The following is a 27,170-nucleotide window of genomic DNA, read 5'->3' as shown; positions in this document are numbered from 1 at the left end:
CGGGCGGGTGAGGCGGCAGCGCAGGCGGCCATGCCGACACCGCAACCAACAGGATGAGTTGGTACGGCGGCCAATGCTGCTCAACATAACGTCGACAGATTTGTACCGGCACATCTCTCCACCCATTCGGAGCACCCACTGGCCCCTCTGCAGCACACGGTCCAGGTGGGCTGGCGACGTACCTGCGACAGACGGTGTAGGAGCTGTTGACAGCCGTGACGCGGAACGGCTCCATCCTCTTGAGGGTGGCGTTGGTCAGCTGACCCAGCCCCAGGCGCTGCCAGTCCCTGCCGACGGCGCCGACGACACGCCGTCACAGACCAGCGGCCGGGCCCGGAGAATGGATGTCACACCACCGCACAGGACGGGACGGGACGGGACGGGACGGGACGGGACGGGACGGGACGGGACGGGACGGGACGGGACGGGACGGGACGGGACGGAACGGAACGGAACGGAACGGGACGGGAACGGAACGGGACGGGGGGACGGAACGGAACGGGACGGGGGGACGGGAACGGAACGGCACGGGCACGGGCACGGGCACGGGCACGGGCACGGGCACGGGCACGGGACGGGACGGGATGGGATAAGCACGGTACTGACAAGGGACAGGTACGGGACAGACACAGCACGCCACAGTCAAAGGCAGCAGGCAGCCGACTCGAGTCCACCTGATGAGCTGCCAGATCCAGCATTGGCGCTGTCGAAAGGAATCACGAACTCCCCACTCATGGACAACTGAAACCAGGCGCTACTAACACCAGTGCAGCCACATCACACGGTCGCCACGTAGTTGGCCGCCCGCGTTGCCGTCCCGCGCTCACTGACCGGTAGTAGCTGCGTTCAGTCAGCCGCTCCATGGAGACGGACTCGACGGGCGTGGTCTGCAGGTGGGAGGAGCTGCCCTGGCTGGCCACCTCCGCCTCGTCCACCACTGGCCGACAGAGGCGGCGCCGCGTGTCATGCACACACCCCAGCTCCGGACACCGGCGGCGCCTCCAGCCACACCGCGGTCACCAGGCGCAGACCGGATAACAATGGCAGCCGCTGGCAATACGCGGTCAGTACAAGCGGTGCCGACGATCCGCGACATCGATGGTGGCTGTTAGGGCATCGATCTTAGCGCAAAACAAAAGCGGTATACAGCGCAGGCCATCAAGTCGAAACATATCGCGCGCTTCAACGTTGTTGGGTATGACGGTGTGACGCCGAGCCTACACTGCAGACACGTGCGGTCTGGCTGCAACATCGTCCTTTAAAAGGATGTGTGAGATGCAAGACCCAGGGAAGAAGTACATCACTACAGCTGCTCGTAAGTAGTGTTTGCTGCCCTCGTCAAACATCGTCCTTTAAAAGGATGTGTGAGATGCAAGACCCGGGGAAGAACTACATCACTAAAGCTGCTCGTAAGTAGTGTTTACTTAGTTTTAAAGGCGTCGTACAATTATCATTGATAATCTATGCACAGTTTGTTCAGAAAGGGTCACTCCTGATTGCAAGGCTGCGGCGGATATGAGAAAGGACAATGACATCAACAGCATTTAGCCAAGTAAAAAACTACGTTTTTACCACGGATACTGTCGACAACAGCATAATGGAACAAAGCGTCATGTGTTCAACCCTATCCCTGCTACATGTAACGTAATACCTAAACTCGCTGATGTAAAACAAAAGACTGGTTTCATTCGGTCAGCGTTTTAGGCCAATGCAAACCTTCGGCGAAGATGCACACAAAATAACATCACATGACTGACACATACCAAGTAAAGAAAGCAATCGAGCGCGATGTAATGCCGGCTACCATCCTACTACTCGCAAAAAGGCCACTATCTACACGTACCTTCAGTCTCCTCCGCCTCCGCGGCGGCTAGGGACAGCATGCGGTCACAAGATCCCATTACACAATGCACGAAGATGCACAGCGCTTCGAAAGCAGCAGCAAAGCTGACGGAGCGGGTAGGAAGCTCGAACAAGCATAGCATTCAGGCCAGTCACCAGGCTCATTCAAGAAAAAGGGAGATGATGAAGCGAATCCGAATGTGCATGTTAACATGGCTGCCTGATCGAGGCGGAAGAATGGATCAAGTTCTCCCCACCACTGCACTGGGAAGTGCGACGCGACTCGGAAACTAGCAAACCACAGATGAGACGTCACACAACCAGCTCTTTTAGAAGGGAAAATCGCACGACACCAGATGCAGTGATCAAACACGCACAACACGAACGGTAGCTTTACGTCTGCTAACTCGTTGTACAGGGCCTCTCCACCCTCCGGTAACCCACCACTCACCCGTAACCTGGCCACGGAGACCGGACTCCGGTGTCCCGGGAGTTGGTTCAGAAGGTCAGATCACGAGGTCGGGTCAGGGGTCGGGCCAGGGATCAAGTCAAAAATTTGGGTCAGGGGGTCAGATCAGGGGGTCACGTCAGGGCGTCAGGTCGAGGGTTAGGGGTCAGGTCAAGGGCCAGGTCAGGGGCCAGGTCAGGGGTCAGGTCAGGGGTTGGGTCAGGGATCGATTCTGGGGGTCAGGCCAGGGGTCAGGTCAGGGATCGGTTCTGGGGGTCAGGTCAAGGGACAGGTCAGGGGCCAGGTCAGGGGTCAGGTCAGAGATTGGGTCAGGGATCAATTCTGGGGGTCAGGCCAGGGGTCAGGTCAGGGATCGGTTCTGGGGGTCAGGTCAGCGGGTCAGGTCAGAGATCGGTTCTGGGGGCTAGGTCAGGGGTCAGGTCAGGGATCTGTTCTGGGGCTCAGGTCAAGGGTCACGTCAGGGGTCAGGTCAGGGATCGGTTCTGGGGGCTAGGTCAGGAGTCAGGTCAAGGATCGGTTCTGGGGGTCAAGCCAGGGGTCAGGTCAGGGATCGGTTCTGGGGGTCAGGCCAGGGGTCAGGCCAGGGATCTGTTCTGGGAGTCAGGTCAAGGGTCAGGTCAGGGGTCAGGTCAGGGACCGGTTCTGGGAGTCAGGTCAGGGGTCCGGTCAGCGGGTCGGGTCGGTGGGCTGGTCCCCTCCCGCGCGGGCGGCTGCAGAGCATCGGCAGGCGGCCTCACCTGACAGCTCGTCCTCATGGCCAGGCAGACACTCCAAACTGTCGGCGGGCGCCAGGCTCATCCTGCCCGGCGACGTCATGGCCCGGCCGTCCACCGACAGCACGTACTTCTGCCGCTTGGAGGCCTTCGTCTTGAGGCCCGCCTTGCGCGCCGTGCGCAGCAGCGTCTTCTTGGCAAAGCCTCTGCGGAAGCGGGACAGCGACGGTGCTGACCTGAGCTGAGCTGACCTCGGCTGACCTGACCGGCACTGACCTGAGAGGCGGCTGTGCAGGGTGGAGCCGCGACGGAGCGTCAGCCGCAGCAGGGAAGAGCCGCGCGCCAGGCTCCGGCTGCGCAGCTTGCTGATCCGGCTGGCAGGGCTGGACGGTCACGCGAGGCCCACACACCCACACAGACGGCGGCCAGACGGACAGGACCCGGCGTGGGAGCCGGTGCGCCGTCGCTGGGGCCCAGCCCGCCATCACGGTCACGGGGTCACGACGGCGCAGACCCCATGGCCTCGCACGCTACAGAATAAGGACGCCTGCCACTTCGGGCTCAAATAAACTGGAAAGATAAATCGCCCATCAAGGAATTATCCAAGTCACCCCACTACAGCCGTTCAACACCTGTCCTGCCCAGGGTGACCCGCAGGCATCCCCCACAGTGACCTCACCAGGCCCACAAGTTCCACCCCCACCCGCTGGACATCACGGCAGCGTGCCGTGGGTCGGCGTCCGTACCGCAGCGTCGCGTTCTTCTGCTTGTCCTTGGCGCTGGTGGCGGCCGTGACGAAGTGCTGGCCGCGGAAGGCGAACAGATCGGCGATGGTGGGCGGCGCCCGCAGCCGCTGGATCAGCTTCTTGAGCCGCTCGATGCTCTCGGCCGTCACCTCCTCGTCGAACGCCAGCTTGATCAGCTGCGGGGCGGCGGCCAGTGAGACGACCGGGCACGGACACCGCGGGCGACCGCGGGCGACCGCGGGCGACCGCGGGCGGCGACGCGGCCGGCGATGCGGGCACGGATGCGGGACGCGGCGTCAGTGGTGGTCGCGTGTCTGACGCACGGCTGTCGGCGGGGAGCCCGGCCGCGCACCGACGCCCAGCGAGCTGCTAACGGCCCCGGTTTGCACCAGGTGTCCGAGAGTCCAACGTCGCGGCGCGACCTTGTCAACATTGACGTGACGGACACAGACGGCCCTTGTAACCTTGAGCGCCCGGGTGCTGAGACGGCTCAGCGTGGCGCAGAACAGCCCCAACAGGCTCCGAGAGCTATACCAACACGGCCACCGCAGGGGCTGCCCCAGCCCGGCCCAGGCCGGCCAAAACGCAGGGTCTGTGACCGCCGCCGCAGACCTGGAACGTGTTGGAGCGCAGCTGGAGTCCCTCCTGCAGCCACTGGTCCAGGTGCGGCAGGTACTGCACGCTGATCCGCTTCTCCTTGGTCAGCGACGAGACGGCGAACGAGCGTACGATGGTGAGCTCGCTGGCTGCGGAGACACTGGCCGCCGCCAGCGTCACAGTACAGCACGGGACGACCCCGCGGCGGACACAGCCACCCCGCGCTCCGGAGACCATCCATCGGCGTCTCCCGGCCACCCAGTCAACGCCGCCTGCGCTCCCTGCGTGTGCCCTAACTCCATGATATGCATCTGACATAGAGACTCATCAAAGGTTAACAGCGATACGGTAGTTGGATCGAGCAAGCACAGCGTGGACGCTGTTATCTGGCTCGGGCACGTGAAGTACTGGCGTTCGTGGCGGTACTGCCGGGCGGGCGCGCGCAAACGTCTCACCGAAAGCATCGCACGGCGCGCCCTTGAAGATAAGCCGGTAGTTGGTGATGAAGAAGGCGCCCTCGGCCGGCAGCAGGGCGGGTCCGCCCAGCTGCGCCGTCATCTCCTCGCGACCGTCGGGCAGCAGGTACACCCGCACCGCCTCCGTCAGCAGCTCCTCGCCCGGCAGCAGCGACGGCATCAGGATCTTCGGCTGCGCGCGGGCAGAGAGCTGTCAACGCCTGCGCCGCCAGCTTCCCCCCATACAGGGGCGAAGACACCGGAGTCTGCGGCTGAGGGGTGATCAGTCCAAGGACGTGGCAGGAGGCTGGCTTCTCCGGTTCGAGCGCGGTAACAGACAACTGGCCAGCCGTCACTTCAAAGGAGGCACCGGACACTCAATATGGCAGATACCTCAGCGCTCTAGGTAAATCCAATGCAATATGCAACGCACAACCCCAATTGGGCCACCCCAGACCGGGTTGGCGAAAGGCCGACGTCAGCAAGTCCTTGTTCGGTGGCAACAGGAGGCGCCATGCCACGCCACGCCTAGCCCTTCGTCTGGTGCAGACGAGGGAGGATTTGGACGCACCTTCTTGGTGGACGGCAGCCGCTTGGACTCCTTGCTGACGGCCTCCAGCGTCTCAATGTGCATGGCCACCACGCCCGACACCATCTGATGCAGCTGCCTGCGGGCGGCGAGCAGGGCAGTCACCGGGCGGGTCGGACGGGCCCGGACCCGCCGCGCACCGACAGCCCGTCACGGGACGCCGCGGGGTGGTCCGGCGAACGGCCCCGCAGCCTGAGGAGGCGCCACGTCGACGTCGAGCTGGCCAGCCCCGGTGCAAGAACACTGTCGCCGCTGCCACCACCGGCGGCAGACCGAGGCTCTCCGCATGGTCCGTCATATCGGCCACCACAGCGCACCATGAGCGCGACTCTCAAAAACCGGCTCGCCGACACGACCACGCCATGAGAGTGACCCGCCAGGCGGCCACCTGACCTCCAGCAGCCAGCTCTTGCTGACGCGAGCTCCGGCAGATCGAGCCTGACCCGACCCGCCCGGCCCGGCACGGACCTGCACCCATCCACGGTCTCCGGAGCAGGCCGCCGGCCGGCGCCGCTTACCTGACATGCTCGGGCGTGACGTGGCCCTCCGTGCAGACCTTGTCGACGAAACGCGACACGAAGCGGGTCACCTCGAGGCCGGCCGACGGCGTCTCCGGCTCCTCGAAGCCCGACTCGGCCGTCATGCTGTCCGTCTCGGCGTCCGCCACGCTGCCGACGAACATGGCGCGGCGTCAGCAGATACCGCCGCAGCGGACACGCCCGGCCACTACACAAACGACGCAAACCGCACAAACACTACAAACGTGGCGCGGCGTCAGCAGATACCGTCGCAGCGGACACGCACGGCCACCACACAAACCCACAAACGTGGCGCGGGGTCAGCAGGTACCGCCGCAGCGGACATGCACGGCCACCGCACAAACCACACAAACACCACGGGCATTACGTCGCACCATGCAAGCATTGCGCCGGCGACATGCGCTGGAGCGCCGGGAGGCTTGCCGGCCCGTCAGATTGCGCCACCAAACAGCGGCACTGACGTCAGACTACAGTAGACACGCGCCACATCGGGCTGGCCCGCTGACGCATATGGCAGGGGCCGGGGCGCTCCGCGGCCTATGTGAGGCTGGCCGACGGCAAACCAGCACGTGGCAGGCGGCAGGCAACGAGCATCGAGCAAAGAATTCCGTTAGGGATGGCCCAAAAAATGGCACAAGGGAGAAACACACAACAGGCATGTAACCGTCATATGCGTCGGTTTTCACCTGAACAATCAACCTCAGCATGGATCGATACTTTTCTGTATCGATTTCGGTGGGTGGCATAGGAGCAGGCGTCGGTTGCCTTGCGGCATGCGAGTCATCCTGTTACCCGAGTTATCCGGGCGCACGGCTGCTACCGGGCCGCTCCCCACCTGTTGGTGACGCTGTTGCTGTTGCTCTCGCGCTCGTTGTAGTTGTGAACACGCTGTCGGCGCGACACCACGTCCAGGGGCACACGCAGGTAGACGATGCGGTTGGCATAGTGGATGGCCTGGCTGAACACGGTCGACTCCTCCGTCTTGATCAGCTCCTGCAGCTTGGCTGTGGACGCGGGCAGACGGCATGATCACACGCCGCGCCACTAGCACTCGCCCCGCTCCCAACGCACAGCGCTCCTGAGCGATACTGCATGCACTGTGGTGACAACTTACGCATGTGTGAACAAAACATGCATCAACCAAACCAACTGCCTGCGCGACACATTTGTGCGGTAACTCCTACGCCAAGCTGACCACATCCTCAAAACGCGCCCACAACATGCACATCCGGCCTGACCCAGCTCACGCTGTGGCGCGGCGCGGCCACGTACCGTCCTCGATCTGCGCGCGCATGCGCAGCTGGTCGGCGGCGAGCTCGAGCGCCGACGGCTCGGCGCGCCGCTCCGAGCGCCAGCCGCCGCTGTCGCGCTCGTCGAGCACGCCGAATTGGGCGCCCGTCGCGTCGATCACGCCGTAGCGCGACTCATGCCGCGGCGCGTACAGCCGCTGCACGTCGCGCTGCACGTCCTGGTAGAAGGCCGACTCCCAGAACTGCAGGTTCTGCCACACGGTGTGCTCCTGCGGCGAGGAGGGCGGCGCCGGACCGGACGGTGAGGCGCGGCGCCACGGACGGCCGTCTCACAGCCAGCAGCGCCACCGCACGCGGCGTGATCGAAACGAAAAGCCGGGGCGGACGAGGCGATTCGGCCAACAAATAGGAGCTTTCTCTAACCTGGATCCATTCATCACCAATCTCATCCAAATGTATGCCAAGCGCGCAAAAACAGAAACGGAACACCTGACTCGACCCAGCCCCCGGCGACAACACCTAGACGGCGCACCACCGGCGCCCTGCGTCACCACACAAGTCGCCCGCGGTTCGGCACTGGCCAGACGAGCCTCCCGTCCCACCTGGATGCAGGTGTAGGCGAACTGTATGACGCCGGTGCAGAGCTTGCGGCAGAAGGCGGTGGCCAGCGGCAGGATGGCGGCCGCCACGCCGTGCTCGTCCATGGTCGAGTCGTCCTGTCCAGACACGGCGGTCAGCGTTCGCCATGACCCACGGCCGTGTACAGACCGCTCAGAGGGGCCCCGGGGAACTGCGCCGCTGTCACAAAGGACGGCGCTGGGGGAGGGACGAGGGGCAGGCAGACAGGGGTCTGCAGGGCACAAGATGGAGCACTGAAGGCTGGGGACAAAACGGGACGAAGAGGCGTTGTTCAATGGCATCTCCCTTTGCTTGGGTATCTTTTGACAAGCACATACCATACCGGATCAGAAAAATCCCCGCCGTTTCCTGTTGTTTTCGAACCGAGCGTCGATGGGAAGTCGCCCGCCGCTTCCTTTGGGCTGCGTACCGCTCGTTGAATTCAGGACAGGACAGCGAGGTCACACCAAGGAGCTGAGTAAGTACATGTGCAGAGACGTACCGGGCACATTCTCAAGCGGTCCTCTCCTCTCGGTAGCAGGTCTGCCACCGAGCCGGTGTCCGCGGCCTCACCTGCAGAGCGCAGTTCATTAGGCGCACCACCAGCTCGAACTGCTCGTTGTCCAGGATGGCCTTGTTGCCGATCACGTGCTGGGACAGCTCGTGACAGAGCACCAGCCGGGCGAACTTGTTCTTCAGCGCGCGCAGCACCGCCGGGAAAGACTTGCGCGCGTCCGAGATCTTGGACTCGAAGATGCAGCTGACGCAGTTGCGCAGCACCTGCACGGGGCGGTAGGGCAGACGAACGTGACCCCGAGGCACCTGACGGGCCGGGTGCCGGTGGGGTGCTCCCCCAAACACTCACACACGCAGATCGCAATGCAGTTGACGCATCCTTAAAGCTCGGTAACTGACCTAGACCCCACACGACGCTCCTGAACACATCGCATCGCCTGCCCGTCGCATACAAACGGGGACTGACGTATGCCATGCACCAGCCTAGAAGCAAGTCGTGGCATAACGTGATGAGAAGGCCCGGCACAGTGGGGCTGCGGAGGCATCACGGAACTACTACGGAGTTAAGAGGTGGGATGTTCCACCGGCCGGACCGGCAATGCCTCCGGGGCTGCAGCGGTGACACCGCTCCACCCGTGTTGAAGTTCACTCACACGGAGGTGGGTCGGAGGGAAAGAAGCGGCGGAGAGGCCGGCACTCGGGGTCCCGCCAGAGGAGTGGGGTGGCCGGGGTGGGACGGTCAGAGGCCGGCGCCCTGCTCCGTGTCGCTCTGCTCCATGTCGCTGCCTCACCTCTAGCCGGCGGGCAGAGTTGTTGACAATCTGGCGGCCGTCCGGCTGCAGGCTCGAGATGTGCGGCCCCATCGGCACGATCCGGTTCGGCTGCGGCTTGATGGCGGCCAGCCTGCAGCGACGGAGCCGTCAGACTGGAGCGGACCCGCGCCCGGCGCGCGCTGCCGCCGTCCGCACGCCGCACTGACATAGCGCAGCACGCGGCGCGCAGGCGCACAGCGCCGCAAACGAATCCGCGGTGCGAAGCGTCCACAAGAGCACTGCCAAAAGTGCCGGCGAGATAGATAGCCTTGTAATCTGCGACCGCACCTTCTCCGGGGTCTGAAGCCGGTTGTGGCACGCAGAACCTACAACGCGCATCTTGTTTACAAGCGTGTACAGCACACACATGTCTCACACGCCGTTGACGTAACTTGTCTGCGCACGAGTAAGTTATGGAGCGCATGAGTAGCATAGCTTCCACCACAACCACCAGCAACACGAAAACGTGCGCGTTTAGAGCAAAAAGCTTTTGACGGATCAACAAGAAGCAAATGAAACCAGTTTCAGGCACCCAACCACCCCAAGCAAAAGCGGTCTTTCAGCCAGGGTAGTCTCCATACATCACACAACCCGGCGGGCGCCGCTTCTGCCGCAGCTGCAGATTAGTGTCACACCGACAAGGCAGTGAGCCCGAGTCGCTGTTGGCAGCCACAGCGAGACAAAGCGCCCAGTCGAAGCGGCGTTGAGACGGCACGCATACAGAGACCACCAACCCGAGTCACAAACCAGAAAGCCAGGCAAGGGCTTACCCCTCGCTAGTCAGGACACTGGGGAACGAAACAGGAGTGAGAACTTGCAAAGGCGTGGTTTGGCACTGGACGGCACGACGGCGCGATAGCGCAAAAAAATATTCTTCACAGCCAGGCGTGGTAAGGGCTGCTAACAAACGCTCGCTAAACAAATCAGCCCGACGCGACGGCTGCGCACGGATGGGCATGAAATGGCTCGGAAAACATGGCCCAGCAGGCCAACTGGCGAAGGCAAGTGATTAAAAGCACAGGAACGGGTAAACAATATCAAACGGCGTTAGGCACCACACGAAAATAATGCGCACACAAAACGCGGCCACGCAGCAGTGCCGGGCGCTCTGAGCACAGAGACCAGACGCCCTCGACACCAGGTCCTCTGAGAACAGACCCACCCGGCGCCAGACCCGCTGAGAACAGGCCCGCCCGGCACCAGGCCCCCTGAGAACAGACCGGTCCAGCACCAGACCCAGCTGTGGAACGCGCCGCCAGCCCAGCGTCGGCCCGGGCGCCTCCCGCACGCTAGAGACCACCGGAAGATTTCCATCCGGGCCGACCTCCGGAGTGGGTCCCGACTGTGGGGGGGGGGGGGGGGGCTCCGCACCGACGCCTGACGGGCTTTGCTAGGCGTGACTGGTAATTGCTGCGACGGCTTTATTTGGTCCGCCGAGCCGGTGGCTATCTGTTTCGTCGTGCGCATTTGCTGACACAGAGTGACACCAGATCTCGAGATATTTTTGCAGTCCGTTTCCACGCAACGACGCCTACTCATATCCAGCACCTATTCGCCAAAAGGCCATACTTAGTCTGCGGGAACCAGCCTGGAACCTGCCAGGCGGTGCGCGTCGCGCCGCGCTCACCTCTGCTTGAGGTTGGTCTTGCTCCTGCCCTCTTCGATGACGCGGTGCACGACATCCGGCTGCAGGGTGGGGAACACCGGCTGGTGGATGCGCCGGAACGAGCCCTCGGTGGGGCGCGGGATCTTCTCCACGTACGGCTGCTGGCTGGGGCTCTCGTTGTTGTAGAGATGCTGCGCCAGCTCCTGGAGAGCCGAGCGGTCGACGGTCAGCCGGTCACGTGTCATGCCCCCTCCACCGCGGGTGCTGCGTGAAGAGGAGATCCGTCCGACCCAAGGACGTCCGTCCACGTCACGTGCTGTGACGCGGCGGGAGTGTGTCGTGGTCATCGTCAGAGAACTCGGCGACAGTGCTGGTGGCGGCTCCCAGGCCCGGCTTGGCGGTCGGGGAGCGCCCCCAGCTAGACTTCAGCTCTCCGGTCCCTCACGTGGACGGCCTCACGACCGCACTGTTGGTGATTACAACGGTGTATGTACGCGGCGCCGACAGACACGCGGTGGACGACACATGAGTCACCACCGGCAGCAATGCTAAGAAAACAGGCGTAGGTCTAACCTCATGCTGGGCAGCTGATCCAACACTGCTAACGCTCACGCCGTTACAGCCCAGGCCTTCAACCAAACGCCGTCCCCTAACAAAACAATCAGAGTAAATAACCAAACAAACCAAGCGCACCCGACGCGCCTCTGACATCACGTCCCAGGCCTCCAGTCAAGAGCCCCCAGCGGGATCGCCCGCCACTGTTCACGGCCTGACCGGCCGTCCGGGGGCGGGCGCGGCCGCGTACCTGCAGGTGGGCGACGGTGAGCGAGCGGTCGCCGGCCTCCTGGCGGACCTGGTCGGCGATGCCACAGTACACCTCGTCGAAGATGTCACACGGTCGCCACGGCGGGCCGCGCTCCGTGATGAACGCCGTGAAGAACATGCAGTCAAGCAGGCGGGCGGTGAACGCGCAGTCGACCAGGGACCGCTGGCCCAGGAAAGACGCCTGCCGACCGGCGGCGCAGGCGTCAGACGAGACAGGCGCGGCGCACAAGACAGACGCGACGCGGCGCACGAGCGACGCCTGCATGGCTGAGCACGCGCCGGACACGGACCGAAGCGGGGCGGGGTGCCGGTGACGTCACAGCCTCGGAGGACGGTCTCCTGACAGGTGGCGGAGGCACCGCCGCCCCGGTACGTCAGCGGCAGCTGCGGTACAGCCGAGACCGGCACCAGCGTGACGCGACCGGACCGCACAGCGCGGGCGGGACGCTGAGCCTGGGGAGGGACGCGCCGCCTGCAGCTGACGGCTTACCAGGCGCCTGGCTGTTATGTACACCTCCACAGCTGGAGCGCCACCCTCGCCAATGAGTTCGCTATAATCCGGAGCGGGCGCTTTAAACCACAAGCGGGCAATACAAGTACGAATGCGACACTCTCTCGAGCAGGCGCCGGGACCCGAGCGGCAGCCAGACAGCGGGCGCCTTGTTCGCCGCCAGGCGTCTCCACGTCTGCTGTTTACCTTGTGGAAGGTGATGACCGGCGACGGGTGTATGCGGATGAGGGTCAGACAGTTGCGGTAGCCCTGCAGCAGCTGGGCGAATAGGCGCAGGAACACGGCCCGGATCTCCTTGTCCAGGATCTGGCGGTGACAGCGCTTCGCTTACCAGACACGCTTCCGCAGCACGAGAGCGGTGCGATAGCGGGAACTGCAACAGCATCCGTCATAAAGTATGTGCACTGTGACAGCACACCACCCATGACACACATGCACGACCCATTTCCGTCGTTGCTGCAACACGCCCGCCCCCAGTGCGACATCCCCGGAACCGATTTCGCAACAGCTACTGTGTACGGTTCCAAAGCAGACGGGTCGGGTCCAGCGGCCGTCGGCCTGCGCCACCTGCCCGGCCACAGCCTCCGCGGGGGGGTCGGCACACGTACCAGCGGGGGCGAGGGCCGCACCGGCGAGGGGAAGGCGTGGTCGGAGCGGTGCAAGTCCGGGTGCAGCACCTGCGACAGGCTGTGCAGCGCCACAGAGCGCACGGGCTCGGCGAGCTGCGGGATCACGCACGACTCCGGCACGCTCACGCTGCCGCCGTCCAGGTCGGCCACGATCACGTCCATCTGCCGGGCACAGGGCGCGGCGGCGGTCAGCCGCCCCGGCAGCCGAGTCGTGCCGCACGGCTAAGGTCCGACTGGCTGCCGCGGAAAGAACACGCGCATGTCTTGTCACGCTCGCGGCTAGAAACGGGACAGCCGGTATCTGACGGGCCGCGTGCGGCCGCCAGCGGCAGTCGGCACCGAAACGGCAACTTCTCCATGTGCTGTGTACAGCTTCACGCGTACGCCTGCCCGCCGCTGGTGACAAGACATACGTCGCCATCATGTCTATAACAGCTAACATCAGCAGGCAGACAAAACAGCCACGACCACGGCGCCGGGGGAAGCCCCGCCCGGCGCCTGCACATGGCGCGGTCTGCGACGCCAGTGAAGCCGGGGCCTGCCGTCCAGCGCCGGCTGGCCGCCGCGCCGACAGCCTCACCAGGTCGGGCAGGTTACGCAGCGCCGACGAGTGCGCGCCCATCATGAACGGCGTGGGCGTGTTGGCCACCTCCAGCAGCAGGGTCGGCAGCACCGGGATGTACACGTAGCTGGGGGACGGCGTCGCGCGCGTCAGGCGGCGGCGGCCACGGCCCGGGCGCGTGCGTTGGACGGGCTGGAGGACTGAGCACCCGTGACCCGAGGTGGCGCGGCCGTGACACACGTGAGGGGCGCACACCACGAGGCCCCGGGGCTGAGTGAGGCACGTCGCGGAATAGCATCATCCATCAGGGGGCCAGTTACGCACGCTTGGCGCGCTGCGAGCATCCAGTGCCACGCGACCTGTGGCCGTGACAACGCCGAGGTGCGGAGCGCAAAATCAGTATAACTGGTTCAGTTCACGCGAAACGGTACCTCAACTGCATTATCGGTAACCACTAACCACCAATGCAGCCAGCGTTGCAAAATCTCTACCAGGCGTCGCGTCGGACCGCTCGCCCGGTGACACCGGAATGGCAGCCCCGAGCAAACTAGCTGACCACATTAAACACCGCACTTTTCTCAACTGACTGAAACGCCAAGCATCTGGGCGGCATTTCCGACGTGAGCACCACAGTGCACCACCCCGCCTCGACCACGCAAAACCCACCCTGGCCCGCCGTCCCCTGTCCCCTTGCCTCTGGGGGAACCCCGCCCACCAGTCCAGGCGGCCGCCAAGGCCAGCAGCGCACGGCGCGTCATGGCGTCCGGCGCGTGCGCGCGTACCCGTACTTGAGGAGGTGAGCGTACCTGTACTTGAAGGGGCACATGACACAAGTGAGCATACCGGTACCTGGAGGGGTACATCAGAGAGGTGCGCGTACCTGTACATAAAAGGGCACATAAGAGAGGTGAACGTACCCGCATTTGAAGGGGTACATGAGAGAGGTGAGCGTACCTGTACTTGAAGGGGTACATGAGAGAGGTGAGCGCGTGGAAGGCCTCCGTCAGCCGCGAGTACGAGCACGAGTGCATCAGGATCTTGTGCTCTGTCATAGCCGCGCAGAACAGCGTCATCACGTTCTTGATACCTGTCGGCGGCGGCCACACGTGAAGACCGGCCGCTTCGCACGCGTCGGTGCCCGGCGCGCTCGCCATGGTGCACATGGCACGCGCAGCGACCGCCGGACGGCATCATTCGGAGATCAGGGAACATCCACCAGGGCGGATATGTGGTACCAGCTGTGACACGTCACGACGTGACCTGCATTCTATCTTTGGTTATCGCGAATCTTTGCCGAGCCTCGCGGCTGAGGATGCCGGCAAAGAAACAGTCAGTCAGTCGCATTCTAGTTTGCGCGGGCTGGTCGAACAGGCACGCATCCATCATTGTCAGAGTATCGTCGGGGTCCTGATAACAGGTGCAGTCTGCCAGTGGCCGTCTGCAGCAAAACCATTGTACAAGGCAGGTGATGACGCAGGATTTGCACAGAGAAAAGGGGGAAGAGCTCCCACTATCAGCATTTTTACTGCCCACTTTACAAGCTTGACGATCGTAAAATGACCTACAATAAAAGCCCGTCAGCTGTATGCTCTTCACCTTTACAATGTTACACAACATGGCGCAAACTTCAATCTAAAACCTCTACATCCACCCATTGGAGTAAACAGGTAGACCAGCAGCAGCCCCGCCCGCGTGCCCACCGTCGGCCGGTACAGCGGCGTGCACCGCAAGGTCCCACCCAGCTCCTGTCCTTGGCGAGCCATTAACGTATGCTGATATATCAGAAACAAACACAGTTCAAAGCCTTGCCGAGCAGGATTGACGAGCAGAAACATCGTTTAAAGTCCATCCCATAATCTCTTCCGGAAGGGTAATTTATATCCGAGTGGCCTCGCTCATGTGCAGATAGGATCAGATGGTAATGTATCTAGGCACTCTCCGCCTACAGTCCATGCGACACTGAAGTGACGCAACGACTTCGGTGCTGCTTTGCTCGAAATGGTAATACCGTATGTCCCATAGCCTGCACAATGAGATATGAATAGCTCATTAAAATAGGGTGCGAAAACTGACGATAGGCCACGTTATCGCCTCGGGACATGTGGCTGATGACGCGTGCCACGCGCACACGTGCCAGACGCGTCACCGATGTGTGGCACAGCCGGTTGGCAACAATCGGCGTGACCAGATGGCCACGAGAGCATCTCCTTCCATTGATTGTCGTTGCCTAAGCCGGGATATTCCAGCCCGCATGTGGCACATCCGCCGCCGCTTCAGGCAGACACGGACCCGAGGCCGCCCACACGCCACACATCGCCGGAAGCGTCCACCTCGGACGGCTCGACGCCACCCCCGGTCACGGAAGTCGGCCGTGGGCGGCCCCTGACCGCCGTCCACGCGACAGAGCGCGTCGCCGGCCACCCGCACGCCGGCGGCCGCCGCCGCCTGCGCCGCGCTCACCGAGCTGGCCGAACAGCTGCGCCACGGCCGTGCCTGTCGTGGGGATGGTCGGCGAGAGCGGCGGCTGCAGCGCCTGCCGGTCTCCGGCGCCGATGCTGAACCGCACCTGGGGCCCGCCCGGAGGCGGCACCTGGGCAAACGCGCCGGCACGCCGTCAGCCGCCGCCGCGCCGGGGAGCGCCAGCGCCGCAGCCGGGCGACGCCGAGATACAACAAAACGGCCGGAGACGCGCCGGGCGTCGGGCTAGTTATGGGTGGTAGGCTGACTGGCATGTGGCGGGAAGGTGGCGAGGTATCCTGCTCCCTGAACAGTCACAATAGTCGAATCTCTCGCGATAACTGGAGGCATTAGAACCCTCGAGGAGTGGAAATCTACACATACCAGCACTCCATCGATTACTTCAAACCATGACAGATAAGGTGGCGCTAGTCAGTAGTGAACACATTGCAAACATTGCAAACACTCCCGACACGTCCGTGTTCATATATCTCAACCAACGACAAAAGCAATCCAGCACTGCAGAACGCATCAAACCGACGCCCGCGCCACAACCACCACAGGCTTCGAGCGACGGCGAGCCGCAGCACACGCGCCCGGCAGGGTCCCGCCCCGGAGCGTGCACGTGCCGTGCCGCGCCGCGCCGCCCGGCGGGCCGCCTGACCTGCACACAGCCCAGGATGTTGCCGACCAGCGCCTCCAGGTCCACGCCGAGGTTGTCCGTGTACACGGCGTACAGGATGCCCAGGCAGTTCTGCGACGGATCGGCTGGCGGTTAGCGCGAACTGGCACACGACCGGTCTGACACGAGACGCCAAGGCTTCATGCCACACGTAGCGCGGGAAAATGCCCCCAGGAAGTCACACAGCGTAGAAACAGCGTATGAGCAAGCAATAATGGCCGAGCCGTCGCTTCGTCGAAACACCAAATCACGTGCGATGGGGATACAGATGGTGATACCTCAGTTGGACTCGGACATATGCTACACGGCAATATGGTCGCATGCCACTCTCCACACTCACAGCCATTTACGCTACCCACCGGCGCCGCATTGCAAGAAGTGGCTGCGTCCCGGACGTCCTAGCTTTCCTCGTGCTGAGCTTAACGGAAGTCTATTCATAGTTATCCTACACCCGCCACCTTCCGCGCACTGGCCATCATCGTGTCCCACTGTCCGCTCATGGCGCCGCGGCGTAGATAGAGCGTTGGGACGGCCCGCAGCGCTGGACCGGCGTCCGGCCTGACGCCGCAGCCGCGTGAGTCCGTCCGTTCCGGCTGCTAGCAAGCGGCCAGCGCCGGGGCTGCAGCGGCGCCGCTGGGCGCCGCGCCGGTCAGTCAGCTCACATCGCAGCGGCCAGGGTCAGCAGGGTCAGCGGCGACGGGCGGCCGGCGCCGGCCGCAGCTCATCTGGGCGCGCCGCCGCCGCCGCTGCCGCCGCCGCCGCGCCAGGGCCGCCGGCAGCGCGTCCGAGCCGTCAGTCAGTCAGTCGACAGTTTGTCCCAGCGCGCTGGCGTTCGGCGCCGCTGGCAACCAGCCGTCTGCTCGCTCCGTGTCGCTCGCGGACCGCCCGATCCTGGAGCGGCGGCCACAGCGGGGCGGCAGCCGCGGCGCACTCCTGAAAGTGACGAAGTCCTCGGGTCCTCACCCTGAAAGTGACGAAGTAGTCGAGCCGGGAGACGAGCACCAGCGCCTTGGGTGCGTACATGACGCTGTGGTGGGTGATGGTCGGCAGACGCTGCAGGCCGTTTCGCTCGCCGCTGAACGTCTCCTCCTCCTGTGGCGATCGCATCGGGTCAGACCACGAAACGGAGCGCAGCACAGCACAGCGTCAGGTGGGACACAGCACAGCGTCACATGGGACACAGCACAGCGTCAGGTGGGGCACAGCACAGCGTAGGTGGGACACAGCACAGCGTCACATGGGACACAGCACAGCGTCAGGTGGGGCACAGCACAGCGTAGGTGGGACACAGCACAGCGTCACATGGGACACAGCACAGCGTCAGGTGGGACACAGCACCTCGTGCGATGGGACACAGTACAACGTCGGGTGGGACACAGCACTGTGTCCGATGGGATACAGCACAGCGTCAGGTGGGACACAGCACCGCATGCGATGGGACGCAGAACCGTGTGCGATGGGGCACAGCACAACGTCGGGTGGGACACAGCACAGCGTCGGGCGGGACACAGCACAGCATCAGAGGGAACACAGCAAACGCACAGCGCTAGGTGAGACAGAGCAAGCGCACAGACCAGGCGCACGGAGCACGCACCTTGCCGCAGTTTGGCAGCAGCATCTCAGTCCGTGACACAACACAAATACAAAACCCCACCGGCGACACCACCTCACATTCCATTTGTACCTGGAACAGCAGTGTGAGGCCACCGAACAGCTCCCAGGTCGGCGACGGCGTCGCCCGACACGGACGGACAAGCCCGTGGCCGGGGCCGCCGGCGCCCCGGGACACCTGTCGCCGGTCGGAGTGGCCGCACGGGCTGGGTCCCAGCACGACAGCCCCACCGCCGCTTCGGCGTCACTGCAGGGCCGGCGTTGGCGCCGCGGCCATCCGTCTGCACCCGACAACCCGGTACAATTCGGCCGCCAAAAATGGCGCGACACCAGCTGCAAACTCTATACCGGCGCATACACCTCCCAACGCCCTCTCACAGGGCGCTAATCTGCTGACCTTGAACCCAAACCTGGCTTGAACTAGAACCCAAATGGAACCAACGTAAAAATAAAAGCTAAGTAGCGCTTCCAAGTACGATGAACCAAAACTTGGTGCAATTTAGACGATTCATATTAAAATCACAGCCAAGTGATGCTTTCGAAGCACGTAGCGGCCGATTGCAAACCAAAATGCCGACGCTATACCTGCTGCAACGATAGAACAACCGCGCTGAGTGACACGACTGGTATACCCGAGCAGCGACAAGGGGACCACATCGCGTCTGGCAACCTTCGCGACAGGCGAGGCTTTAACCGATTGTCCGCACGGTGAGCTGGTGGGCTTAACGTCACGACTTGAAGAAGCACAGGCGTGCCTGCCCCGCCGGGCATAAATTGGCTGAAGTGGCGTGACCCATTCGGCCCCACGAGGGGCCATCAGCCACGGCACGTTCCCGACAACACGACCCTCATCCAGCCCATCACTGTCGGCCGTCGCCACCGTCGTCACCTCATCTATCCGAGTAAAGCTCGCTGCGAAAAAGTATGATCCTGAGCGCCTCCCCAGCCGGCGGCGGGACAACACGGACCGAACGGCGGACACTGCGGTGCCAGCGCCCCTGTCTTCAGACAGCATGCCCGCACCAGCTCGCCGATTCCCCGAGCGCCCGACCGTCCCTGAAGCGTGGCGGCACGTCCCCGCCGGCGGCCCGGCGACAGCGGCGCGGCGACAGCCGGAAGACACGACAGCCTTTCACGCCCACGCGACGCCGATCTGAGACGGCCGCCGTCCGGCAGCTCGGCGTGGTCCCGCGCCGACACCGCTCGCCGGCAGCCGCTCTGCAGCCCGCTCCGCGAGCGCCACCGCTCGCCGGCAGCCCGCTCTGCAGCCCGCTCCGCGAGCGCCATCGCTCGCCGGCAGTCCGCTCTGCAGCCCGCTCCGCGAGCGCCACCGCTCGCCTCTGCTCGCCACGTGCGCCGCAGACCCTTGTGGTGCAGACCCACGTGCGGCCCATCATCGCTGACCAGCCGGGACACGAGGGCTCCCCGATACAGCGGCGCCGTGTGCGCCCGGAAGTGCGCACACGGGAGTACATAATCTTGATCCGATTGTGAAGATTGGCATCACCTTGAAGTGTGCAGGCCGCTTTTGCCCCGAAAACTGATGGGACAGCACAGCTTGAGGTAGTGAGCCGCCGCCTCTAGCGCGGCCCCGTTCCCAGACCCCGCGCTGCACCGGAGCCACCCGGAGTACTGCCATCGACTGCCGCCTGCTGCATCAAGTTCCGCCCACCTCCTCAGCAACAGGTGCAGGCCGCAAACCACGCGCCACACTCACACGGAAGGGAGCGCAAGTCGGCTGGCTGACACCGCCGCCCCCCCCCCCCCCCCCCCCCCCCCCCCTCCTCCCCGACCACCCCCACACGCGGAGTCAGCTGGCACGCGAGGCCCCCAATCTGGCCGTCAGATCGGTCGGCCGTACGGCACAAATACCGCCGCAGCGCCGCCAAACACTCGTCCGGTCCGGCGATATCTCCACAGGCAGCTCGACGGCGACCCAGAGGGGAATGGCTCAACACGGACGGGATGCTACCACATCACAGGAAAGCGCCCCCGTGCCTGCAGCCCGCCCGAGCCGGCCAAACCCCGACCGCTGGCACGGCACGCCACGGCGGGACACACGACGCCGGGAGGCGTACATTCCAATGCATGGCGTGCATTTCAGCATTTGGTAGCCCTCAGTTTAATCAACAAATCCGCTGCGGATCCGCGCCGCCCTGGACCAGCCGGAGTGGCGGTCAGCGTCGACACGGCTTGCGCCCGGCTCGCGCCCCGCCAGCGCCAGGGCGGCCGATGGGCACACCCGTGCTCGTCCAGTCAGTCGGCCGCGGCGCCGGTGCGCCCCAGCCCACGGCGGCCACGAGCGGCTCTTTCATCGAGCGTCACGCGGAGCGCTACCTCTCGCCGAGTGCTGAAAACACCGCGCCGCCTTGCGAGTGCGCACACCATTAATCTCGTGCGCCCCTCGACGTGCTCGGGGGGCGCGTGTAACAACGGCGCGGCCCGTGCAGCGGGTCGGGCGGCTGCGGGAGACCGGAAGCCCGCAGCGGGTGCTCCCAGCGCCACGCCTGGCCGCCGAGCGCCCGCCGGCGCCGCGCGGCAGGGCCAGCCGGCGGAGCTGGACGGCAGGGGACGCCGGCAGCCAGCCCGCTGCCGCGGCCGCCCTGACGAGCCATGCAGCGGCTGCGAGGCCACCTGAGGCTGACTCCGAGGGCAGACCTTGGAGCTCCGATACAGCTGCTTGGTTGTTTGGCGTTTAAAGGCGCTTCAATAGCGAGGCCATTTTGCATGCTTGGAAGGGAATGGCAGACTGATCAAAAGGCAGACGGCAGCCCGTTCCGAAGCGAGACGGTGCAGTGGCTCACTCGAAAGAGAGACGGCGGCCCGCCCATCTGACGGTAAACAGCTCACACGACAGGGCGCGAGTCGTTCAGAAGGAAGCTGGGCCATCGCGGAGCGGCGGCGCGGCGGCGCGGCCGGCGCCCGGCCAGGGTCGGGCCGGTCCGTTTTTCAGCACCGGTCAGGCGGGCGCCGGCGGCGGCCCGGCCCGCTGCCGGCCGCGTCTGACCGCCGCCCGGCCGCCGCGCCTCGCCCCTGACCCGGGCCAGAGAGAGACCGGCCGGGTTCGCACACGCCGGCGCGTGGTTCAGGCGGCGGGTCGCGGCCAGGGCCGGGCGAGAGGAGATACGACTGCACGCTGGTTGAGATCCTGTTCGGATGCAGTGACGCGTTGATCTGTACTGGTGTTTTGTATTTACGCATCGGTATACCCACATTCCTGTATCTGCATCGTCTTAAAACAAACTGTTTGTGTGCCCGCCACCGCGAAAAATAGTCGTCGAGGTACCGGTAAGAGGGGAATGACAACGAAAAAAAATTAGCAGGAAGTCAAAGGGTGGAAAGGCGAGAACAGAGGAAGACTATGACACGACCGCAGACCGCGATGTGGAGCAAGGGATGGGGAGGGATTGCTTGTTAAGTGCAAAAGAGCACGCGGCTCGTCAGATCTCCGTAGACTAGAAGTCTAACCAGCGCTAAATAGCCGCACTGTGTGAGCGAAAGCCCCCTTACGATCACCACCGGCGCCATGTACTGATCACATAGTTACTTTCACTGTAAACCGGTCCGTCTGGTTCAACCAACAGATCAGTTTATCGCAGAAAGGGCAGCCGCTGAGCGTAACAAGAGTGTTCCGTCCCACGCAAAACGAGCGGGCAACAGTTGGCTCCAGATATCATTGTACCCAGCCTGGGAGTGATTTGCCAGAAATGCTTGCCGTGATGGAGCCCAATACTGCTGAATGGTGACCGTCCATTGCACACGTTCACGTCACGGCAGCAGAGTTTGCTTCGCAAAGTATCGGGGCGTAGCAGGGTGCAGCAGGCATTTGGCGCTCGGCCAAAGGCGTTGAAGAAAGTCCGAGTCCATGGCAAATGCCGTCGCAGCACCGCAACAGTTCGGAAAACCGCGCCCCCGGCGACCGCTGCCCTCCACCATAACCAGAGCGCGCCCCTGTGCGTCAGGCACCAGACGGCACCAGACGCCCCGAGACAGAATACAGGCTCCGGTGCCCGGTGGTCCGCCCCGCTTCCGCAGGTCATCCGCGCCGACTGACGATCCAGAGGGGACGTGGCAGGATGGAGGGGGAGGGGAGGGGGAGCCTGATGACTCCAGCGGGCGACTGACGGTCTTTGCCGTCAGCCAGCGGCCCACGTCATCACGGCGCCCTCCTCGGCTCGGGCGAGCCGCACCCGTCTGCGGTCGGGTCGGCCCACGCGGCGCCGGCCGGGCAGCCTGCTCACCGGCCCAGAACGCCCGAGGCTGGACCACCCACGCCCAACCGCCCGCCCCACCCCACTCTCGTGGGCGTCGATCACGCGTGCTCGCTCCCCCGAGAGCCCCCACGAGAACGGCCCGAGTCGAGCCTCCCGACCTCGGCAATTGTGCGCTGCAAGGCGGCGGCGGTCTAGCGCCGCCCCCCCCCCCCCCCCCCCCCCCGCCATCACGAGGCCACTCTCCGCGGGCTGCAGTGTTCTCCTCGGCCGGAGCAGAAGGCCAGCAGTAAGCGCAGCCTCCGCGCCGGCCCGCCCCGCCGCACCACGGAGACGGCGCCCGGCCGCCTCACACACACAGACGTGGCCCGGGCGCGGCGCCGCGCTGCGGTGACGCACGGCCGCGGCGCGCGCCCCGCGTCATCCCGCCGGCGTGACGTCCCGCCCACGCACCTCGTCCACCGGCTTGCTGGGCTGGATGGTGACGGTCTCGTTGAAGGTGAGGCAGGCGCAGTAGTGCCGGTTGGCGTCCACGTCTGTGAGCACCGAGACGAAGAAGCGCGGCTCCAGACGCTCCGTGGAAAGCGCCCAGCCCTGCGGCTGGCAGAACTGCCGGCACACGCGCGGCGCGAGCGGTCAGGTCGAGGCCGGCGGCGCGCCGGCTGTCACCCGTGTGAGGCACCGGCCGGTCACAGATGGGGTATACACACATAGCACGCGGCGGGCTGTCATCTCACGCGAGACGCACCCGGTCACCACAGGGTTCAGTCATCAACCAAATCGGGCGAAGCACACATAACAGACGTACACAGTTCTTCCCATGCGATACTTCACACTCAGTAGGCAATGACGCTACGATGCGGATTAAGCGAAGCAATGAGATGCAAACCAGCCGGACACCGCTTCAGGTCGCTGTCGCCGAACAGTGAACAAGCCCGCTGGTGAGATCTTAGCCTCTGGTTAGCCTGGGTCAGGGTCTCTCTGATCGGCCTGGGCCGGAGGCATGCGCAGAAGCTCGAAACACCATCGAGGCGAGCCGCTGCAACGCGCCGCCCCGTACAACACACGACGACGCCGTGCATGCAAGCACGGCGCGTGATGAGTTTAACGCTGAATCGTGACGTGAACTGTAAGAGGAAGACCAGGCCACCTCGCCAGACATTTATGTCAGCACTCTAAAACTTTGAAGCGATTCATCATGGGTCGCTCATTGTCCACCAGAGCTCGCAATAGCTATAAACCCGCGCTTGAAATATCGACACACCGCTGGTTATTTCATTTGACGACGGCGCTGGTAAGACAGTGGCGTAGCCAAGGAGCTTTTGGGGCAATGTCCCCTCGCGCTTCTGACGGTGACGGGCCCCCTGGAGCCGAGAGACTCTGTATATATATTTTTTTAATTAAAGACATTTGAAGGAATTTAAAGCATAAAAACAGATGCTTAAGGCATCAAATGCCCCCCTCCCCCCCCCCCCGGTCTAAAAATGTCCCGAATAGAAACACGACCCCTATAGCGAGAAAGTGAGCCACCTTGGCTCAAAGGGCTCCCTGTGCTCGATTTGATCCCTCCTGGACGAAATTCTGGCCACGCCACTGTGGTGAGATACGACTGGCACGCCACGCCCATTTGGTAGAGCCGCATCCCAGTGATTCGCAGTCGCAGCGTACCCAAGCCCCGCGGCGGGCCATCTCGGTCATTCGCTCCCCACAGTCACGGCTCACCCGCGAGCGGCGGCGGGCGCGTTAGCAGCTGCCTCGTCATGAGGTGACCTTCGACGCCCCAGCCGGAGAAGCGGCTCACGTATGGTGGCCGGCCGAGCAGTGTCGACCATGGTGAGATTTGGGCCCGGGTTACGTGGAGCAGGACAATGTTACTGCCACGGGCCACGGGCGTGCCACCCACCATCGGCATAGCGGCTCTTCGCTTGCGATATTTAAGGGGATCCGAACAGGAGGTTCACAAATCTTCCGTCCTGGTATTGGAAAGGAAGATTCAACAAGCCTGAGTGTCCGAGAACAAGCAACATTAGCAAGAAAGGCCTTAAACACTTGGTTTTTCGGCACAATGAGGTTGGAACTCTCATACTGCCAGCAAATATACCAAGAGGTACTGGTTGAACGATGTCAGAAAAACAATGGTTCTATTGTCACAATATACGTGTCCTTTTCTATTCCGTCAGTTGTTCCCCACAATCACGGATCACCCACAACTCACGCTAATATGAGCGAAGTTTTGACACAATAACCAATGTTTGCATGGCAACACAAACATTGGCTATATCGTCCATCGTTGGGCTAGTACTTTTTGGCCTACAGAAGGCCCACTACGTCAGCACAAGAAATTCGAATTCATGACCAAAACAAGTGGAATGACTCGCGGTGACATCAGAAGAAAGCTTTGGCCAATTCAGAAGTAATGCTGCATTGTTCTCCGCCATATCGTTTATAACATGTCTGATGTGTGGTATGCGTTGAGTCCAGTGTTGGCAGTAAGCGGCTGAAGCAGTTTCTCCCAGCCCGATTTTATCGATTTAAACCGGCTGGAAGAAACAGCGGGTGGCAAGCACTGGCAGAAAACTGGCAGAACCAAGGATGGCAAACGTAAAAAAGTAATCTAATGTGTCCGATGTAGCAGCTCAATGGTGATGCAAATTTCATGTTGATGGGCACTACAATGTTGACATGGCCCCCATGCAAGTAATAGCTGACATGAGACCATGTCAACTACTACTGAAAAGACACATGGGATTGACCACCGTTACATCAACTACGTGCGAAAATTGTTGAAAAGTGAAGAGTCAGTCATTTCACAGTTGGTCCACGACCTGCTACCAGGGGACGTCACTTAAATATTTTGGAGGGCTGCTCTCCCCCCCCCCCCATGCTAATTAAGGCCCCTTCCCCAGAGCAGACTTGAGCTCCCCTCCTCACCCATTGCTCTCATCTGAATCCCCCCCCCCCTCACAAATGCATCTGAGCAAAATAAAGAAACATCATGTCGAGGAAACAATGAAAAATAGGCCCGATCTGTTCGTACATGCACATGAGTGCAACACTTAGAAGAACCACACAATATTCTGCAACACTTTTCACGCTAGCCTTCTACTTCTACGCACGCTAGAGACTACTTCAGGAGCAAAATCTGAAATGCGCCAAAACTGCGATAGGAAGCCCAAACTGAAAGATGCGAAAATTATTTGTCAAATGAGGAATATTGTGGCTTTCAAGTTCTTGTCGGTTGTCGCCCGTTGCAACAGGACAAAACCGGTCAGAACCACAGAGGGGCCGAAAGTAGTTTCAGCCGTCTGAAATGCCAAACGTATATCATTCTATTACGTTTGGCCCTTATATCGTAATCGGTGCCATCACTGTCACGTAACAGTGCAAAGCCATCAGGAAAACACCATGCAGTGATTCATGCGCCGAGTGAAATCAACTCGGCCTGTCAACCCAGACGGCCAGCTCCCGCACGAGCGACGCCCCGCTGGTGACTCACCAACACCAGACGGTCCAGGGTCAGAGACCATGGTCAAAAACAAGGCTGGCACGTGCAACTTTGTCCTCGGCCTGGCCGGACCGGACGGTACAGGTATGAGTGCAGTTTTGTGACAAAACCGGTGGTTTGTCAGACTTTTACATTTAGGCATTGGCAGACACATTGTGGGGGATTAAGAATATCGGCCAGCGTCGAACCTTGAAACCTTTTAATGAGTACAGGATATAGACAAAGCACGTCCCTAAGAAGTGATAGCCGCCCATGTAAGCGTCTGACACTTCAAAAGTTTCACAGACTAAAGTAGTCCATGGGTAAGAATAGGTAATAGGTCGGAAGACGCACCTGAAGTGCATTCATAAGCATACATAAACTATGATCCGAGTGTCATCTATATATATATATATTATATATATTATAATATATATATATATATATTATATCTCTCTCTCTCTCTATATCTATATCTATATCTATATCTATATATAATTATATATATATATATATACCAAAACAGTCCTGGCGGGTGTCATATCACCGCATAATCGAGACGATTATCTCCACGCCCATTATTCGGTTTTTGAGCATGAAATACGCGGTACAAGTTAAATATTCGCGAAAGCTTGAGACACATACTTATTAAACACCGGCCATGTGCAACACAATTGGTGCCAATGAAATACTCGTGCTATGCAAACAGAATCCACACACTCACTTAATGTCCCTATCAGTGAGCGTTGTGTATTGCACGCCTATCAATACTGGCATTCTTAGCTGGTAGCTGATCTTATCGTTGCCATCACTCATGCTTTCCAATCTGTGAACACACCCTGCCGTATAAGGTGACTTGTCCGTGATCTCGTCAAACCTTACTTGTTGTTGCGTCTACTGTATCAGGTTGTAACTACCCCAGCCGTCAATGAAACAGCGATAATACCATTTACAGGCGGCTGCATTGCTTCGTAGTCGTGCGCATCAGTCCTTGCAGCTGATGCCACGCAACTTTGTTTCCAAGCAACGCCGGTTCTTGCCAGCCCGAGACCGCAGCTGACCGGAAGCCAACACAATGCCGAGCACGACCCGCAGGCGAGCGCTCTCCGACTCGATGATCCCGATGGCACGCCCCTGCTCTCCGCATTCGCCGACCGGACGAGCGACGACTGACAAGCTGCGGATGTGTTCCGCCGCACTACACGCGGCCCAAATACCAGAAGATCCACGATCACAAAAACGACCAGCGGAAGACGCTTGAAAGCACTTTAGAAATCTGCAGAGTGCGCGGAGGAAGGGCTGTGTTAAATTGTAGCATACGGCATATTCAGCGAAACCCACCGTCCACAACTTGACGATCTAAGCGTTTTGAATACCCGCGGAGCGTGTTCATTATTCCCCAAAGCCAAGAAACCTGTGGCGGCATCCACGCATCCAACCGCCGGC

General features: G+C 62.0%; 1 protein-coding gene across 1 annotated transcript in view; it reads right to left on the bottom strand.

The window, feature by feature from the left end:
- Positions 1 to 182: 182 nt before the first annotated feature.
- The window catches only part of Sbf (SET domain binding factor), a gene marked incomplete at its 3' end in the record, with an annotated part of 38,092 nt that continues 11,104 nt past the window's right edge, over positions 183 to 27,170 (bottom strand). Inside the window, 24 exon segments of the mRNA XM_037231765.1 lie at positions 183 to 287; positions 832 to 937; positions 3,049 to 3,230; positions 3,771 to 3,946; positions 4,383 to 4,516; positions 4,823 to 5,015; positions 5,394 to 5,490; positions 5,930 to 6,079; positions 6,786 to 6,954; positions 7,223 to 7,469; positions 7,803 to 7,916; positions 8,392 to 8,598; positions 9,126 to 9,237; positions 9,917 to 9,934; positions 10,774 to 10,955; positions 11,558 to 11,758; positions 12,275 to 12,394; positions 12,697 to 12,879; positions 13,298 to 13,406; positions 14,234 to 14,366; positions 15,740 to 15,869; positions 16,401 to 16,490; positions 17,382 to 17,510; positions 22,694 to 22,876. Of these exon segments, the coding sequence (XP_037087660.1) occupies positions 183 to 287; positions 832 to 937; positions 3,049 to 3,230; positions 3,771 to 3,946; positions 4,383 to 4,516; positions 4,823 to 5,015; positions 5,394 to 5,490; positions 5,930 to 6,079; positions 6,786 to 6,954; positions 7,223 to 7,469; positions 7,803 to 7,916; positions 8,392 to 8,598; positions 9,126 to 9,237; positions 9,917 to 9,934; positions 10,774 to 10,955; positions 11,558 to 11,758; positions 12,275 to 12,394; positions 12,697 to 12,879; positions 13,298 to 13,406; positions 14,234 to 14,366; positions 15,740 to 15,869; positions 16,401 to 16,490; positions 17,382 to 17,510; positions 22,694 to 22,876 (3,470 nt within the window).

This window comes from Pollicipes pollicipes, unplaced genomic scaffold (assembly GCF_011947565.3).
Source record: "Pollicipes pollicipes isolate AB1234 unplaced genomic scaffold, Ppol_2.1 Scaffold_6686;HRSCAF=7923_pilon_pilon_pilon, whole genome shotgun sequence".
Taxonomy (NCBI): Eukaryota; Metazoa; Arthropoda; class Thecostraca; order Pollicipedomorpha; family Pollicipedidae; genus Pollicipes; species Pollicipes pollicipes.
This window is presented reverse-complemented; position numbering and strand designations above follow the sequence as displayed.